General features: G+C 42.4%; 1 protein-coding gene across 8 annotated transcripts in view; it reads left to right on the top strand.

Moving 5' to 3' along the window:
• The first annotated feature begins 749 nt into the window (after positions 1 to 749).
• Positions 750 to 16,732, top strand: part of LOC147612795 (magnesium transporter MRS2-I-like) — a 52,428-nt gene continuing 36,445 nt past the window's right edge. For 3 of the 8 annotated variants that reach the window (XM_086783415.1, XM_086783417.1, XM_086783411.1), the window contains exons 1-5: positions 750 to 1,591; positions 1,938 to 2,211; positions 4,163 to 4,192; positions 4,278 to 4,461; positions 4,577 to 4,698. In XM_086783415.1, the coding sequence (XP_086639541.1) occupies positions 1,966 to 2,211; positions 4,163 to 4,192; positions 4,278 to 4,461; positions 4,577 to 4,698 (582 nt within the window). In that variant the 5' untranslated portion in view covers positions 750 to 1,591; positions 1,938 to 1,965. Of the gene's footprint in view, positions 1,592 to 1,765; positions 2,212 to 4,162; positions 4,193 to 4,277; positions 4,462 to 4,576; positions 4,699 to 16,732 lie in introns of those variants that run through there. The other 5 variants (XM_086783418.1, XM_086783414.1, XM_086783412.1 and 2 more) reach the window with 5 other exon arrangements.

The following is a 16,732-nucleotide window of genomic DNA, read 5'->3' as shown; positions in this document are numbered from 1 at the left end:
CTTTGTAATATTGAAGCCTACAAAGTCGATAAACACATGTTGGGTCACTATGTCAAAAGTGCCTTTTTAAAAATTGAGACCATCAAAATGCCTCCTATGTATGACCTTGGTGCATGTGTCACTTGTTTTCATTTAGTCCGAGTGGGTTTGAAGGTTATTAAAGATGCTTGAAAGTAAACATGACTAGTGTTGATCCTTCATCACACTATAGGGGTTCTCATATCGAGGTAATAGATGCTCTTTATGCATGTTGGAGCTTATATGCCCTTTACATGTTGAATAGGATAGGTTGGACTCGATCGCCCCCTTTATATTCCTAAAACAAAGCAAGGGGATTTTCAAACTACTTTCATGCGAGAGAACTTGAGGGTGTAATGACATTGTTTAAGAGCATAAAATTGTGTGTAGCTTGTTGCACTATGACCAAACACCCTCCTATACTTCCTTGTTTCTTCCCTTTGTTATTGCCATTTCAAACTCATTGTTGCTGAATTGTAGTTGTCAATTTCATGAATAGTCAACTTTTCATTCTCGACACTTATGGATCTCACAGTAGCTCTCCATGATTTGGACCACTTGCATGTGCATGCATGCAAGCATGGATGCACTTGAGATTCACCATGTTTGTAGCTATCCATGATTTGGACCACTTGCCTTGCATGCATGCACTTGAGATTCACCATGTTTGTAGCTATCCATGATTTGGACCACTTGCATGTGCATGAATGGAGGCACCACAGATTCACCATGTTTGAAGGTGAGATAGAAATAACATGTGTGGAGCTTTGAAAGGTAACTCAAAGTGGGTGGCGTAAGGATATGGAGTGACATCCAATGTTTATGAGTGCACAGTCTACCCCTTTGCATAGCCTTGCCATGTGGTTGGAGGAGAAGGATGGTTTTAGAGGAGATGCTAGAGACAGTACTAGAGAAGAGATCCTAGAGAGAGTCACGGTTTAGACGAGACGCTATCGAGAGTGGCAGAGAAGAACGAGGAGAACGAGGAGATGCTAGAGGTGGTTGCGTAATAGAATTAAGGTCAAGACCGAGGAAGAGGACGGAACCCAATCGAAATCCGAAATAGCCACAGCTAAAGCTCTGTGTTCTCCTGCTGGTAGCATCTGCTTCTTCATGCCCTATGCTGAACCTCCAACACGTCATTGAGAGGCTTATCTGTTTTGCCTCTTGTTCTTCTGTCTTGTCCCAGTCTCGGCCTGCACCAGCACCTTCTTCCTCTGTCATGCCTGGCTGTGTGCCGGCTTGCTGTCCTTGTCTTTCGCCCTGTCGATCTCATCCTCCTCGCTGCTCCTCAGGGTCCTGCTCGATCCTTGCTCCGAGCGCTTTGGCCCTTCAACATCATCATCGCCATCTCCATCTGCACGCGCAGCTGAGGCAGCATTTGCATCGGCATTTTCTGGGCAGCAGCATCATCATCAGCGATAGCTAGAGTTTCGAGAAAGCAAATGGCATCCTTTTATTTGGCCTCGCTATTTTGACCAGGCAAACGGCATCAACAGAAGCGGAGCATTATTTTCTGCAGCAGAATGCAAACCGACAGGAGACGATGCAGTACTGCTAGTATACGCGAGAGGTACCTCTCCTTTCCCAGCACAGCACGAACACGTATTTAATGTATTTTCGTATTTACTGTATTTTCGTTGTCCTTTCCGTGCTCTTACACACATCCTATATGGTCCCCTTCTTGCAGAAAGGGCAGCATAAAAGTTTCCTACTAGGACAAAAGAAAAGAAATGAAAATAAAAGCAAACATAAACACCTTTACTTGCCCTCCTTTTCCCTCATTTTTGTCTGATCGCGCTAAGCCCTTGCTTTTCCCTACGTTGCACACGGCCTTACTTATGGCTTGATCATGAATGGCTTCTCCGTTTTCTGACGTCTTGCCTTACATCTCCGTTTCCTTGTTTTGACTTCTGCAGATTATGCGTGTAGGTGAAGCTTCCCTCTATGGCTAGGGCAGTCTTGCCATCTGTTGCCGATGTGCAAGGCTTTACCAAACAGAAGAAGGCTGCTGCTTCCCGGCAGTGGATGCTCCTGGACTCGAGAGGAGAATCCATGGTCCTAGAGGTGGATAAGTATGTCATTATGCACCGCATCGGCATCCATGCTCGTGATCTTCGAATTCTGGACCCCCTGCTCTCTTACCCTTCCACTATTCTTGGCCGTGAACATGCCATTGTTCTCAATCTAGAGGTGAGTTCACAGTCCTCAGTTGGTGCTGCTGCCATTTTAATTTACTGCCTTGACTGTGTGGTTACTTTGTTGCTATAATAAGTGTTTTCACTTGTATTTGTGTTTAGATAGTGGAAATGAGTACTAAATTCTAGGTGTTTTACTGTGTCTATAGATACCTGGTGTCTTTGGCATGAGCATATGCATCCTGCATAGACTTCCAGCCATACTTCTCTATATAACAACAGCGAAATGGGGGGTAAATGCTGATCAGATATGTGCATATTTCAACAGACTTAACTTAGGAAGGAAATGGCTGGCAAGGTTCTGGCCAGTCAGCACTGTAGAAAGCCATTTTACCTTGCCTGGAACAAGTCCATTGTCCTGTGTCTAATGACTTGACGTTTGCTTGGTGTTGTGTTAACTTTGATGGTTTGTTTGGTAAAACTTCCAAACTAGCAAACCTGCTAACAGTTCCTCTGGTTATCACCCATGAATTAACAAGCCACTTGTGTTTTCTACTTGATGCCATTGTTGCCTGCGAGTCTCGAAATCCACATCCAAATTTTCATTCTCTTTCTTTCATGACGATCCTTGAGAAAATGGAGTTCAAAACAAGTAGGCGAGCCCAAACTTCCGGGATGCACTAAGTCATGTCAAGGTTTTTATTAATATGTCCAATGTGAACCCTTCTACAACCCTTTCACATCTTATAACTGTGGTTAGAGGCACCCAACAGTTTCATGCAGCTCTTTGTAATTTAAGCCTCAAGTATACTCTACACAGCCTAGGCTTTAAGCTCTTTGTGTTAAAGTTTCTACAATGGTATAATCTTGTGGGTGAGTGCTTCTCAAGGTTAAAGTAGTATATAGGACATCAGCGCTGTTTTTGGTCAAGTCATAGTGCTTGAAAAAATATTTTGTTTTCTTAAAAGGTGAAAAAATTAGATAATCTTTTATGTTCATGAGAGCATGACTTGTCTTGAGCAGGTTTGACTTCATCATCACAAACCGCCCCTCTTCACCCATTTCATCATCATCATCATCTCTCTCTCTTCCCCTCCCCCCTCCCGAACCCCCCATCTTCTATGTAGGTCATGCCTATGTTTTCAGAACAAATGCAGGCCTACCGAAATGAAAGATTGATCAAAAGGGTTTAGAATGGGACGCCAAAGCTACCTTTTATGTAAAGTCAAATTGCAATGCTTGCCTAAATATACAAATATAATGTGCCAAGATACATCACAATTAGTATTAGATTTAGGCTGGGAAAATGTAAGCATGTAAAATGGCCTTATTAGCTATGAAAGAGCCAATCCCATATACTGACACTTTGCAGAGGTTAGTTAGGTTGATCAAACATAGCTTGGGTGACATGATGCATTATCCCTACTTGATGGGATAAAAAGTAGGCAACTTGCTCACCGGAAGTTCTATCTCGACCTCAAAGCTTGCAAGGAATTATGGTTCCATATTTGTCCATTATTGGAACCTTCTCATGTAATCATTATACATCTGCATGATGGAATAGATGGTATGAATCTCTATGAGTAAATGCTTATGAAGTCAAGATTGCACTCTCCTGCTTGGCAAGTTTGGAAATATCTCAAGCTTTTATGGGGTTGTAAATGTTTACAAAACCATGAAAAACTAGACCTACTGCTGCGCAAGTATTTGCAAATTGCAGAAGTCTACTCTAGCTAGGCTACAAGCTGTACCTACTACAAATGTTTGCAAATTGCAGAAGTCTACTCCCCTAGCTAGGTATATGCTGTACTAACGAGAATAAGGAGCTGTACATAGTTATTTCAATATTTAGGATATCTGCTTCAACTTTTAGTTGCTTTGACTAATTTGTATGTAAAATACTTAAACAGCTTCTCTGTATCAGTGCTTTGGGCTTGAATAGTGATAAAATTTTGTTAGTGCAGTTGGTTAGTGGTTAAGTCTGATCAACTTTATTATGAATGCAGCATATCAAGGCAATAATTACGGCAGAAGAGGTACCTTCGATGTTTTGTAACCCGAATGGTTTTCCTTTGAACGTATATTCTCTTCTTCCATTTGCTAAAGCCAATATCAGTACAGGTATTTCTGCGCAATCCCACTGATGAGAATGTGATACCAATTGTGGAGGAGCTATGTCGCCGCTTACCAATGAAACGCGATGTGGGGCTGGTTGGCAATAACAGTGCTGAAGGCATTGCCATGGAGCCAAAGCTAAGGGTGCCTTCTAAATCACGACTGTCAGGGAATCAGGACATAGAAGATGGTGGGTCGAACTTCATGATGAGATTTAGTAAGGAGTTGCAGTTTAGGTGCTCTTGTGTTTTGCGGATAATGCTCATGTAGAGAAGAATGTTGTCTCTGGTTTGTTGCTTTCGCAGAACCTCCGTTTGAGTTTCGAGCTTTAGAGGTGGCACTGGAAGCTATTTGCAGTTTTTTGGATGCTCGAACAACTGAGCTCGAGACTGCTGCCTATCCAGCTCTTGATGAGCTCACATCAAAGGTCAGAAATCAACAGTCCAGTTTATTTCGAAGTAGTTTAGTTGTTTTAAGTGGAAACGTGGAACTTATTTTATACTTGAAGCAGGCAAATGCCAGACATTGTTGTAGAATGATAGGCATTCTTACATTGCCTTTTGTGGAAGTGGTCTAATAAAGAACCAAAAAGTGTTCTTTATTTGTGATCATTTTTCTTGCTAATTCGTTAAAACTTTAAGATTTCTACGTCCACAAGTATTTGTAAGAGTGTACAACGTGCGGTGTATACAAGAGAACACTCACAAGAAGTAGGATCTTTCATAGCACAATTGCCTATCCATGGCTACTACTCATAATGGGGGCCGTACAAACATGAGCTAGTCGCGGTACTTAGACAATACAATATGAGGGTGGGGTATTGATATCCAATACCCTCCCTCAATGTCCACTCGAAGGTGAACTTCCTCTATGGTCTGATGCGGAGTCGATGAAGATATTACTCCATGCACAATTCTTTGACGCCGGACAATAGACCATCTCCATATCCCTGAACATGATGAGCTTGTGCACAAAGTGATAATGAATCTCAGTGTATTTTGTGTGAGCATGAAAAACAAGATTTTGAGCAATGGCCATGCAACTCTGGTTGTCACATTGCAGTGTTTTAGGCTTCTTCTGCAACGCTTCCATATCCCGTAGAATTCTCCTTAGCCACAATGCCTCACATGATGCAAAGCATGCAGCTTTGTACTTCGCCTCTATTGACGAGAGTGCAACAGTTGAGTGTTTCATATTGATCCAAGCCCATGAGGCCCATAGAGGGGCTGTTGGCCCAGTTTCTACTGGCGGACCTAGCCCATATATATACCACACTATCCCCTCCACACATTCTGTACCGGTTATCAGGTGTATATAGCATAGCTTTTCTCTTGCGTAGCACTTCTGTGTTTTTTGCTCTATGTTCAGTCTCATTTTCGCTGCTCATTCCGACATGGTATTAGAGCCCCAGGTGGCGTGAAGCTTTGGAGACGGAGAGAGATTGCGAGGCTCTTGCGTTTGGTGCTGATTTGAGTGTTTTCGGGCCTTATGGGACGTGAAGAAGCGGGTAGAAGGCGGGCGTCACTGCTGGACAGCCACTTTGCAAGCAAGTGAAGCCTCTTCAAATTTTTCCCCCACCCACCCTGCAACCGGAATCTTATTCTAGGAATTGATTGTGGAAGAGTAGAGAATTCACAAGAATTAATTTAACCATAAAAACCATTGCTTTGCAAGCTTCAACTAAATCAAATCAATTGAAATTTAAACACTTAACAAAATTAAAATACTTAGCTCAATAGACCATGTTGGGTGCAATCTTCCCCCCTCTTGTGCGTGGCCTCTCCCCACACGAGTATTTCTTTATTAGCTTTCTTTCCACCAAAATTAGGCCATAGTCCCCAAAATATACAAGATGTGCTTTTTAGAGAGTACGGCACTCTTCTTTTACAAAAATAGAGTGTCAAATATTGGGACTAGGGTAAAGCCATAGGCTTTAATAAATTCCACATAATAAATGTATCTTTCCTAAAGTTCAAAATGGAAAAATCATTTGTTAAGATTGCAAGCTACTATGCTTGCCAAAAATGAAATGTGATGAACCAAGACATTTCTTCCAAAGTAAACTCTTCAATTCCCATAGTCTTCATCACCTGAAAATATAAGCCCAATTAATTATTAAATTAATCCCACAAATATTAAACATGCACAAATCATCACCAACTCATGACTACCAGGCGTAAGTACCCCAGGAATCACCCTGCCATACAAACCTAACTGAAATAATCAGAGGTGGCCTCAAACATACGTCATATACCGCACGTATTAATATTTATAGTGGTATCACCCACGATATTAACCTAGCCGGCATGACGCAAGAGTAATCTAGGCGTCCCCAAATTACTCAAGAGGGGATAAATAATATTTTTTTAGAGGACTTAAAATATATTCTCATGACATCCCTCTTGCTTGAGTTTGCAATTGTCCTCAATTGCGGATTTGCTGGGTTTGAAAAGAATGAAGAATTTCAGGGTAAACTCGGAAAAATTTCTCAGGCATCCACTTAGCATCTTCTTGTAAATGATTCTTGAAAGTCAAAAGATACTTGAAGTATTGATTACCTGTTCTTGTTGTTGTTATCTCGGAAAAATTTCTCAGGCATCCACTTAGCATCTTCTTGTAAATGATTCTTGAAAGTCAAAAGATACTTGAAGTATTGATTACCTGTTCTTGTTGTTGTTATCTCTTGGTCAATGATAGCATCAGGAACTAGTACTTCTTCCTCTCCTTCAATAAGAGGTGGTTCCTCATATGTTGGGTGAGTAGGAAGTGTTCCTCGAAAAGGTTTCAAGAGATGGATATGAAAAGAATTGTGGATATTCCAATTAGATGGAAGCTCTAGTCTATAGGCCACATCATTAATCTTTTGAAGGATTTTAAATGGCCCATAATATCTAGGCGCTAGCTTCACTGCAGGGAATTTTTCCACACTCTTTAATCGCCGTTTTTCAATTCTCAAAAGTACATAATCACCTTCTTGAAATGAAAAATCTTTGCGCTTCCTATTTGCTTGAGATGTATACTTCTCTTGAGCTCTTGCAATACAATCACGCACTTCAGATAAAATGCGATCAAAGTCTCTAACATATTGGTTGGCAGTTTCAATCTTATGAGAAAGTCTAGTAGCCGGAATAGGCAAAGCTCTACCATAGATGATTTCAAATGGTGCTCGACCAGTAGTAGTATGAGGAGTATTATTATAAGCAAATTGGAGTAGGTGTATGTACTTATCCCATGCACTAGGTTGCTGGGAAACATAGGCTCTAAGCATATCTAAGATAGTGCTATTTGTGACTTTGGTCTGTCCATTTGATTCGGGATGGAAAGCCGTGGAAAAATCTAGCTTAGTGTCTAAGTTTGAGAAAAGAGCAACCCAAAAGTGACTACAAAATTTAGAATCTCTATCAGAAACTATCACTTTGGGTAGTCCATGATGAACAAAAATTTGCTTAACAAATATGTTTTCGGCTTGCTGAGAAGTTAGTGTCTTTTTACATGGAATGAAATAGGCTTGCTTACTAAATCTGTCCACTATTGTCCAAATCATGTCATGGTGACTGGAAGTAGTAGGAAAGCCAGTAATGAAGTCCATAGACACTTGTTCCCATGGTCTATCAGGAATAGGTAGAGGCATAAGCAATCCCAAAGCTTTGCCTTTGTAGCTTTTAATTGTTTGGCAAATGTTACATTCAGCTACAAATTTAGCTACATCATTCTTCAAATGAGGCCAAAAGAAATCTCGAGAAACTACTTGAAGTGTTGCGGAAACTCCTCTATGTTCCACAAATGGTGGTTGGTGCATCTCTTCCAAGACAAGTTGTCTATAAGATTGAGTAACACACAATCTTTTCTCAAAGAAAAGATAGCCATCATTATGAGAATAACTTCCTTGAGGTGTCCAGTTGTTTTTACGCAATTTGATCCATATTTCAGAAAAATCTGGATCAACTTCATAAGTTTCTTTCATAAGTACAAATGGTTCACTTTCAATAATGGAAATGTTGTTGATATTTGGTCTTCGACTCAAAGCATCGGCAACAACATTTTCTTTTCCAGGTTGGTATTGAATCATAGGTTGGAAACTTTGAATGAAAGATGCCCATTTGATGTGCCTATTGTTGGGGTAAAGGCGTTATGCCCACCCTTATAGTGTGTACAAGCCCATAAGTTATAGTACATAGTATACTTAGTACTTTTAATGTACTAAGTGCACTATGTGTACTAGTGCAATATACATGTGTGATAGAGGAGTCACACACTCATGCCTCATGTGTTGACTTATCCCCACAACTCTCTCTCTCTCTCTCCCTTGTGCTTCTCTGTGTATGTCTCCCACATGACCTAACCCTAATTCTCCCATACAACTGGTATCAGAGCCTTTGTGCTCGGTCTTTGTGGGAGAGCCTTTGTGCTCGGTCTAGGGCTGGGCGCAGCCTGTGTGTGAAGAAGCCAGAAGCGACCAGCAGGTTTCAGCTTACACGGCAAAGGCAGCAAAGTCGCAGCAGCTAGGCGGAGGTGGCAAAAGCCAGCGCATTCAACCAGACGTCGAGCGAGGAGCGAAGAGCAGGCGGCGCTCAAGTTAAGTGACGTGGAGTCCTAGCGCTGCTGGCGGAGAAGGCGAAGTGAGCGTTGGCAAACAAACGCTAGGCGAACGAAATCCACAAGGCGGGCATCAACCGTGCAAACGTGGCGAAGGCAGCAGCCGTTGAATCATTGCCGGCTTCATCGTCCGCTTCGGCAAGGACGGCTCTCGCCTCATCGATATGAGCGTCAAAGGCCAGCTCGACCGGATCGCCTCTCAGATCGACCTCGCAGACAAAGCTGGCGCCTTCTGAAGTGCCACGGTAGCTCGCTGTACTATGACATGTCCGCCTCTCCAACAGCCACGCTGCTCCGACTCTCTCTGTACGACTGGTCAACAGTCCGCCTCCCCAACAGCCACGCTGGTCTGCCCAACCTCCTACTCTGCACAACTAGCCACGGGCGCCTCCTCCGTTTCAATACGACTGTAGAAGCCTGATGAGCAGCAGCATCAGACGTGCCCCCCTTTCTCCTGCAACAACTGAAATTCAGCCTGCAGATCAGAGAAATTCAAAAATTAAGAGGTATTTGCCTTCAATTTTGGGAATTTCTTATCAATTCAATCAATTGAGCAGGTACAGGTGCCGAATTGCTCAATTTCTGAGGAAAATTGGCAAAATTGGGTGACATTGGTCACAATCAGGATCAATTTGCAGGAAATTGGTCACAATCAGGATTAATTTGCAGGAAATTGGATGTCGAAATTTGGGGCTTTTGATGTAATTGTGCAATTAAGCACTCATACATGCTGTATGATGTGAAAAATCGCACATTTGGGCAAAATTGCAGTGCAAATCAAGGGGCTTTTGTGCCGATTTGGTTGATTTGCACGCAGGCAATCGCATTTGATGCTGTGGATAATGTGTTGATGCCTTACAAGCACTCAATGTGCCTGTAAATCAAGGGGGTTTCATGTATTTGATGTATATGTGGCCAGGGGAAAGCATCGTGAACACTCTGGATGCCTTCATGTGCGTCAATGTACCATGTATGATCAGAAATTGATCTTAATTCAAGGGGCTTTTCAAGTTTGTATGCTTGTTGAGCTTGGCAAAGCAGCAGGCAAGACATTTATGCCTTGAATCCTCAAAAATCAGCTTGCAGTCAAGGGGCTTTTGCCCAATTTCTGTTCGGGACTGTAAAAGTCTGATTTTTACTCATTTGGACAGCCAGGAGAGCATTTATTGCTACTGTACCTGCTGGTACAGATTTGGCACAGCTCTGTGCAAGTTTTGGCATGGCTGTACACTGTTTTGAGTGACCAAAAGGTTCAATTTCAGTTGCTGTACTTGCCGGTACAGGTTTGGTACATCATTTGTAAGCACTTGGTACTGTTGTACAGTACTTTGGAAGGGCAACAGAGCACATTTAAGGTGCTGTCCAAAATCTGCAGCAACCAGATTTTGGTGATTTCATCACATAAAGTGGGAGAAAAGTTGCATTTTTGCTTCCGCAGTGGGAGATAAAGCTTGGGAGAACAACTGTGAGCACTTTGTGTGCTTTTGGTGCAGTGTTTGCACATTTTGCAGGGAGTCAGGCATTGACAGGTTGCATATTGCTATGGCAACCACAGGTGAGAGCTCTTCATTGCTTCACATCAAGAAGCTTGAAGGCTCGCATAATTATGATATTTGGCAAACCCAGTGCTACAATGTGTTGCTCCAGAAAAAGCAGCACAAGCCTATCAAAGAAAGGGGTGTAATGCCCGCTTCTCTTACTGCTGAAGAGTGGGAAGATATGGATGAGCTGGCAAGATCTACTATCATGTTGTCTGTGTCAGACTCATTACTTTTCAGCATTCGTGAAGAGAAGACAGCTTGGGGAATGTGGCAGAGATTGCAGGACTTGTATGCCCAACAAAGTGCCTCAAGCAAAGTGTATTGGTTGAAGAAACTCATAGGTCTTCAGATGAAGGAAGGGGCATCTATGACAGCCCATCTAAATGAGTTTAATGGTATTGTCAGCCAGGTCATTAATCAAAAGTTGGCAATGGACGATGAGTTCAAAGCCACTTTTTTGTTATGCACTTTGCCAGAGAGTTGGGACACATTCAGGACAGCCACTAGCAATTCGAATGCTATGTTGTCATATGCAGATGTTGAGGGTGCTCTTCTTCAAGAAGAGATGAACAGGAAAAACAACTCTGTTGGAAAGTCCAATGCAATGAATGCACGTGGGAGATCCCAGCAAAGGGGAAAAAGCCAAGAAAGGGGAAGGAGCAAGTCTCGCTCCAAAAAAGATTTGGAATGCCATTATTGTGGCAAAAAGGGACATATTAAAAAGCAATGCTACAAATGGAAAAATGATCAAAAGGAAAAGGGAAAAGGCAAAGACAAAGAGAAAGATGAAGCCAAAGATGTAAAGCCAAAGGGCAAAAGTGGAGTCAAGATTGAAGAAATCAATGTGTCACATGCAGGTGGCAGTGAGGATGAGGTCCTTTTTACGTCTTCACTTGATGCCCATTCACTTCTTACAGGTGGTCATGGTATGCACTCATGGATCATTGATTCAGGTGCCTCCTTTCATGTCACAGGTTGCAGAGACTTGTTTGTCAGGTATACTGCTAGCAATGAAGGAGTGGTTTATTTGGGTGATAACCATGCATGCAAGATTCTTGGCAGAGGTGATGTGAGGCTTGTATTTTCAGATGGCTCACAGCTTATGCTCCATGATGTCAGGCATGTGCCTGAGATCAAGAAGAACCTGCTTTCTACTGGACAGCTTGATGATGCTGATTATGTTACCACATTTGGTAGTGGAAAGTGGAAAATTAGTAAGGGCTCACTGGTTGTTGCCAGAGGCTCTAAGGTGGACACTCTTTACTTCATGCATGCAGGTGTTTGTCACCATGCTAATGTAAATGCAACCGAGCTGCCGGAAATTTCTATGTGGCATAGCCGGTTGGGACACATGAGTGTCAAGGGAATGGAGCAATTGTCTCGTTTGGGTTACTTGCCTTCTCTAGAGTTTTCAAGTTTTCAGTTTTGTGAGCATTGTATATATGGTAGGCAACTACAGTGCCCCCACAAGAAAGCTCTTGGACAGAAAGATGCTCAGTTAGAGCTTGTGCATACAGATGTATGTGAGATGCCTCAGCTTTCTTTGGGAGGGGCAAAATATTTTGTGTCTTTTATAGATGATGCCACACGCAAGGTGTGGGTTTATCCTCTTCGTTTGAAGAGTGATACATTCTCAGTGTTTCAGAAGTTTGTTGCTCTTGTTGAGAATCAAACTAGCAAAACACTGAAGGCTTTGCGTTCCGACAATGGTGGAGAGTATATGTCCAAACAGTTTCAGGACTTTTGTGATGCTAAAGGCATCAAGAGGGAGCTCTCTACTCCTTATGATCCTCCACAAAACGGGACAGCAGAGAGGATGAACAGGACCATTCAAGAGAAGGTCCGTTCTATGTTGTCACATGCTGCATTACCTCATGGTTTTTGGGCTGAAGCTGTTATGACAGCCGTTCACCTTATAAACAGGTCACCTAACACGAGGCTTGGTGGGAAAGTGCCAGAAGAAGTATGGACAGGGAAGCCTCCGTCATACAAGCACTTGAGAGTGTTTGGTTGCGTTGCGTACGTGCACATACGCAGGGAAATGCGCACCAAACTTGATCCCAAGTCTCACAAATGCATATTCCTAGGATATGGTGACAGAGGTGAAATGGGGTATAGACTTTGGGATCCCATAAATAGAAAGATTATACGCAGCAATGATGTCATTTTTGATGAAACATGCATGTATAAGGAGCCTGCAAGGCAACAGGAGCCTGGCAGAGTCATCTTTGATGATGATGGACATCATGGACAACAACAAAGGGCTGTAAATCAGCCATTACAGCAGGAAAACCAGCCCTTAAATGGTGCTGAAAATGGTCCAAATGGACAGCCAGACATGGCAGAAGATATCCCTATGGATATACCACAGTTAGAGGATATACCGGGCATGATTTTTCAGCCTTATGGCATGGAACAGGGGCCACCAATGGGTGATATGCAGGCTGGACAGCAACCTGCAAATGATGGTCATTGGGTACGGAGGTCCACTAGACCCTCCAGAGCCCCTGACAGGTTTGTTCCAGGGGTTGACTACTTGATGCTTACTGACTGTGGGGAGCCCTCATGTTATAAGGAGGCTTTACAGAGGGCAGACAAGGCTCTTTGGGAGCGTGCCATGAAGTCAGAGATGGATTCTCTGCACAAAAATGGAACTTGGAAGTTGGTGCATTTGCCTGCAGGCAAGAAGGTTTTGCCATGCAAGTGGGTATACAGGCTCAAAGTTGCACCAGATGCAAAGCCAAGATACAAAGCCAGGTTAGTGGCTAAGGGCTTCAAGCAGGAATATGGTGTGGACTTTGATGAGATCTTCTCTCCAGTGGTCAAAATGACCACACTTAGAGCTGTGTTAGCTTTGGTTGCGCATGATGATCTGGACTTGATTCAGATGGATGTGAAGACTGCTTTTCTTCACGGTGATCTCCATGAGGAGATATATATGCAACAGCCAGAGGGTTATGCAGTAAGTGGAAAGGAGAAGCTTGTATGCAAGCTGAAAAAGAGTCTTTATGGGCTCAAACAGGCACCAAGAGAATGGTATCATAAATTTGATACATTCATGAAATCTCAGAAATTCAGGAGAAGTGACATAGATCACTGCTTGTACACCAAGAAAGCTTTGGATGGCAGTCTATTGATCCTCATCTTGTATGTTGATGATATGTTGATTGCCGGAAAATCTCGTAAGGAGATGGATACCTTGAAGCAGAGGCTGCATCAAACCTTTGATATGAAGGATTTGGGTGATGCAAATCACATCTTGGGTATGCGGATACTTCGGGACAGAAATCAGCATGTGTTGTATTTGTCTCAGAAGGAATACATTGGCAAAGTCTTGCAGAGGTTCAATATGGACGGGGAGAAGAAGACTAGTACTCCTTTGCCTCCATATGTGAAACTCAGTGCTATGGACAGCCCACAGTCAGATAGAGACAGGGCTGATATGGCCAAGATTCCGTATGCTTCAGCTTGTGGCAGTCTCATGTATGCCATGGTTGCTACTAGGCCGGACATTGCATTTGTAGTGGGAGTGGTTTCTAGATACATGGCCAACCCTGGCAAGAAGCATTGGGAAGCAGTGAAAGGTGTCATGAGATACCTGAAGGGCACACAGGATATGTGCATTTGCTTTGGCAAACAGGATGCATTAGTGCATGGTTACACGGATTCGGATTATGCCGGTCATCCAGATAACTGGAAGTCTACTACCGGTTATGTGTTTACATTCACAGGAGGTGCTGTGTCATGGATATCCAGGATGCAGAAGTGCACAGCCTTATCTACTACAGAGGCCGAGTATATTGCAGCCACAGAGGCTTGCAAGGAGGCATTATGGCTATCTCGGTTAGTGGTTGATTTGGGCTATACAGGGGATATTCCATTGTTGCATTGTGACAGTCAGAGTGCCATTCAGTTGGCAAAGAACCCTGTTTTTCATGCAAAGACGAAGCATGTGGATGTGAAGTATCACTTCATCAGAGAGGTGATAGAGAACAAGCAAATTCAGCTTGTTAAGATTCATACGGATGACAACCCGGCTGATCTGTTGACGAAGAGTTTGCCTCCGGAGCGGTTTGCTCATTGCAGACACTTGATGGGCATTGGATGAGGCCATTTTCAGCCTTGATATGGCCTTGTATATTATCGTGTACATGCTGATTTTTCTTTTCCTTTACTTAAGGGCACTTTGCCTTTAAGTGGGAGGTTGTTGGGGTAAAGGCGTTATGCCCACCCTTATAGTGTGTACAAGTGGGAGGTTGTTGGGGTAAAGGCGTTATGCCCACCCTTATAGTGTGTACAAGCCCATAAGTTATAATACATAGTACACTTAGTACTTTTAATGTACTAAGTGCACTATGTGTACTAGTGCAATATACATGCGTGATAGGGGAGTCACACACTCATGCCTCATGAGTTTACTTATCCCCACAACTCTCTCTCTCTCTCTCCCTTGTGCTTCTCTGTGTATGTCTCCCACATGGCCTAACCCTAATTCTCCCATACACCTATCTGAAATAAGAGGTTGCGTAAGCAAATGCCTAATGCTTTGTTGATCGGTCTTGATAAGAAATTCAGAGCCCATTAGGTAATGCTTCCAGATTTTCAAAGCATGCACTACTGCTGCTAATTCCTTGTCATATGTGCTATAATTTTGCTCTGCAGGCTTAAGCTTTCTACTTTGATAAGCAATAGGATGGTTGTCTTGCATAAGAACAGCTCCAAATCCTTTGCCACTAGCATCAGTCACTACTATAAAGAATGGTCTTTGAAAATCAGGTAGTGTAAGAACTGGTGCTTGTGTTAAAGCATTCTTGAGTGTTGCAAAAGATTTATCTTGCTTTTCAGTCCAATTGAAATTTGTAGATTTCTTAAGGAGTTCAGTCAAAGGATGAGCAATACAAGCAAAATTCTTGACGAACTTCCTATAATAACTACATAGGCCAAGAAAAGATCTAAGATCATGTATGTTTCTAGGCGTAGGCCAAGAAGCAATACACTCAATTTTCTTAGGATCTACACGAATCCTTCAGCCGACACTAGATGACCTAAGTATTCAATCTCTTCTTGAAAGAAAGAACTCTTTTCTTTGGATTGACATACAATTCATTTTCTCTCGAAAGGTTGAACACTTGTTCCAAGTGTTGTTCATACTCTTGTCGATCCTTGCTGAAAACAAGAATGTCATCAAAGAACACTATAACAAAACTTTGAAACTAAAGGAATATGCGATTCATCATACGGCTGAAAGTAGCTGGAGCATTGGTCAAACCAAATGGCATAACCAAAAACTCATAGTGACCAGTTTGGGTTCTAAAAGCTGTCTTGAAAATGTCAGATTGAGTCATACGAACTTGATGATACCCAGACTTTAGGTCAATCTTGCTAAAGACCTTTGATCCTCTAAGCTTGTCAAGAAGATCATCTACCCTAGGAATAGGATATCTGTTCTTAACAGTAATCTTATTCAATGCACGATAGTCTACACACATTCGGTAAGTTCCGTTCTTCTTCTTAACAAGAAGTACTGGAGCTCCAAAAGGTGAACTACTAGGTTGAATAAGGCCTCTCTCTGCTTTGACTTTATAGTGCGTAGGTGAAGAATGAAGATTTAATGCTCTAAGTGCCTTTTCAGAAATGAAATCATGTGTACTACCATCATCATGCAAAATAAGAACTTCATGTCCATTTATCGTTCCTTTTATTTTAAGCAAAGAATGAACATGAGGTTTACCTTCTTGTTCTGAGTAGTCTGGATCGGAATTACCCTCTTGCTTGAATGATTCTTCTTCATTGTCATCTTCTTCAATCATATTGACTCGAGCAGCTGCTGTTGCTGCTGCTGCTGGTGTTGAATTCTTGGTACGCTCCGGACAATTCGGTGCTATGTGACCTTCTTTGTGGCACTTAAAACATTTGATAGGAGATGTCTTCGGTTTGCCACCATTGACTTTCTTGTTGGTACTCATGTTGCCTTTAGCCTCGTCCTTGCCTTTGTCATAACCTGGTTTATATATCTTCTTTGAAGCATAAAAAGATTTAGTAAATGGTTTAGAAGAAGTTCCCTCATGTGCTTTAATCTCTTTAGGAAAACCATTTTTACGTTCTGAATTAGTTGCCAAAGATATTGCAGAAGATAGTGAATGAGGTCGAAACATATTCACATCGGCCCTAATGGTAGATCTAAGGCCCGATATGAATTTCCTTTTTTGGTCCTTCTCGCTGACTCTATCCACAACCTGCACCTGTAATAAAGTATTCCAGAACTTTTCTACATACTGTGACATAGTTTCCTTTTCCAATTGATGCAAAGTGTCCCATTGGTGC

Source organism: Cibotium barometz, chromosome 45, assembly GCF_041138505.1.
Source record: "Cibotium barometz isolate CiBa-2024 chromosome 45, ASM4113850v1, whole genome shotgun sequence".
Taxonomy (NCBI): domain Eukaryota; kingdom Viridiplantae; phylum Streptophyta; class Polypodiopsida; order Cyatheales; family Cibotiaceae; genus Cibotium; species Cibotium barometz.
The sequence above is the reverse complement of the archived record's forward strand: the minus strand, read 5'-3'. Positions and strand labels throughout refer to the sequence as shown.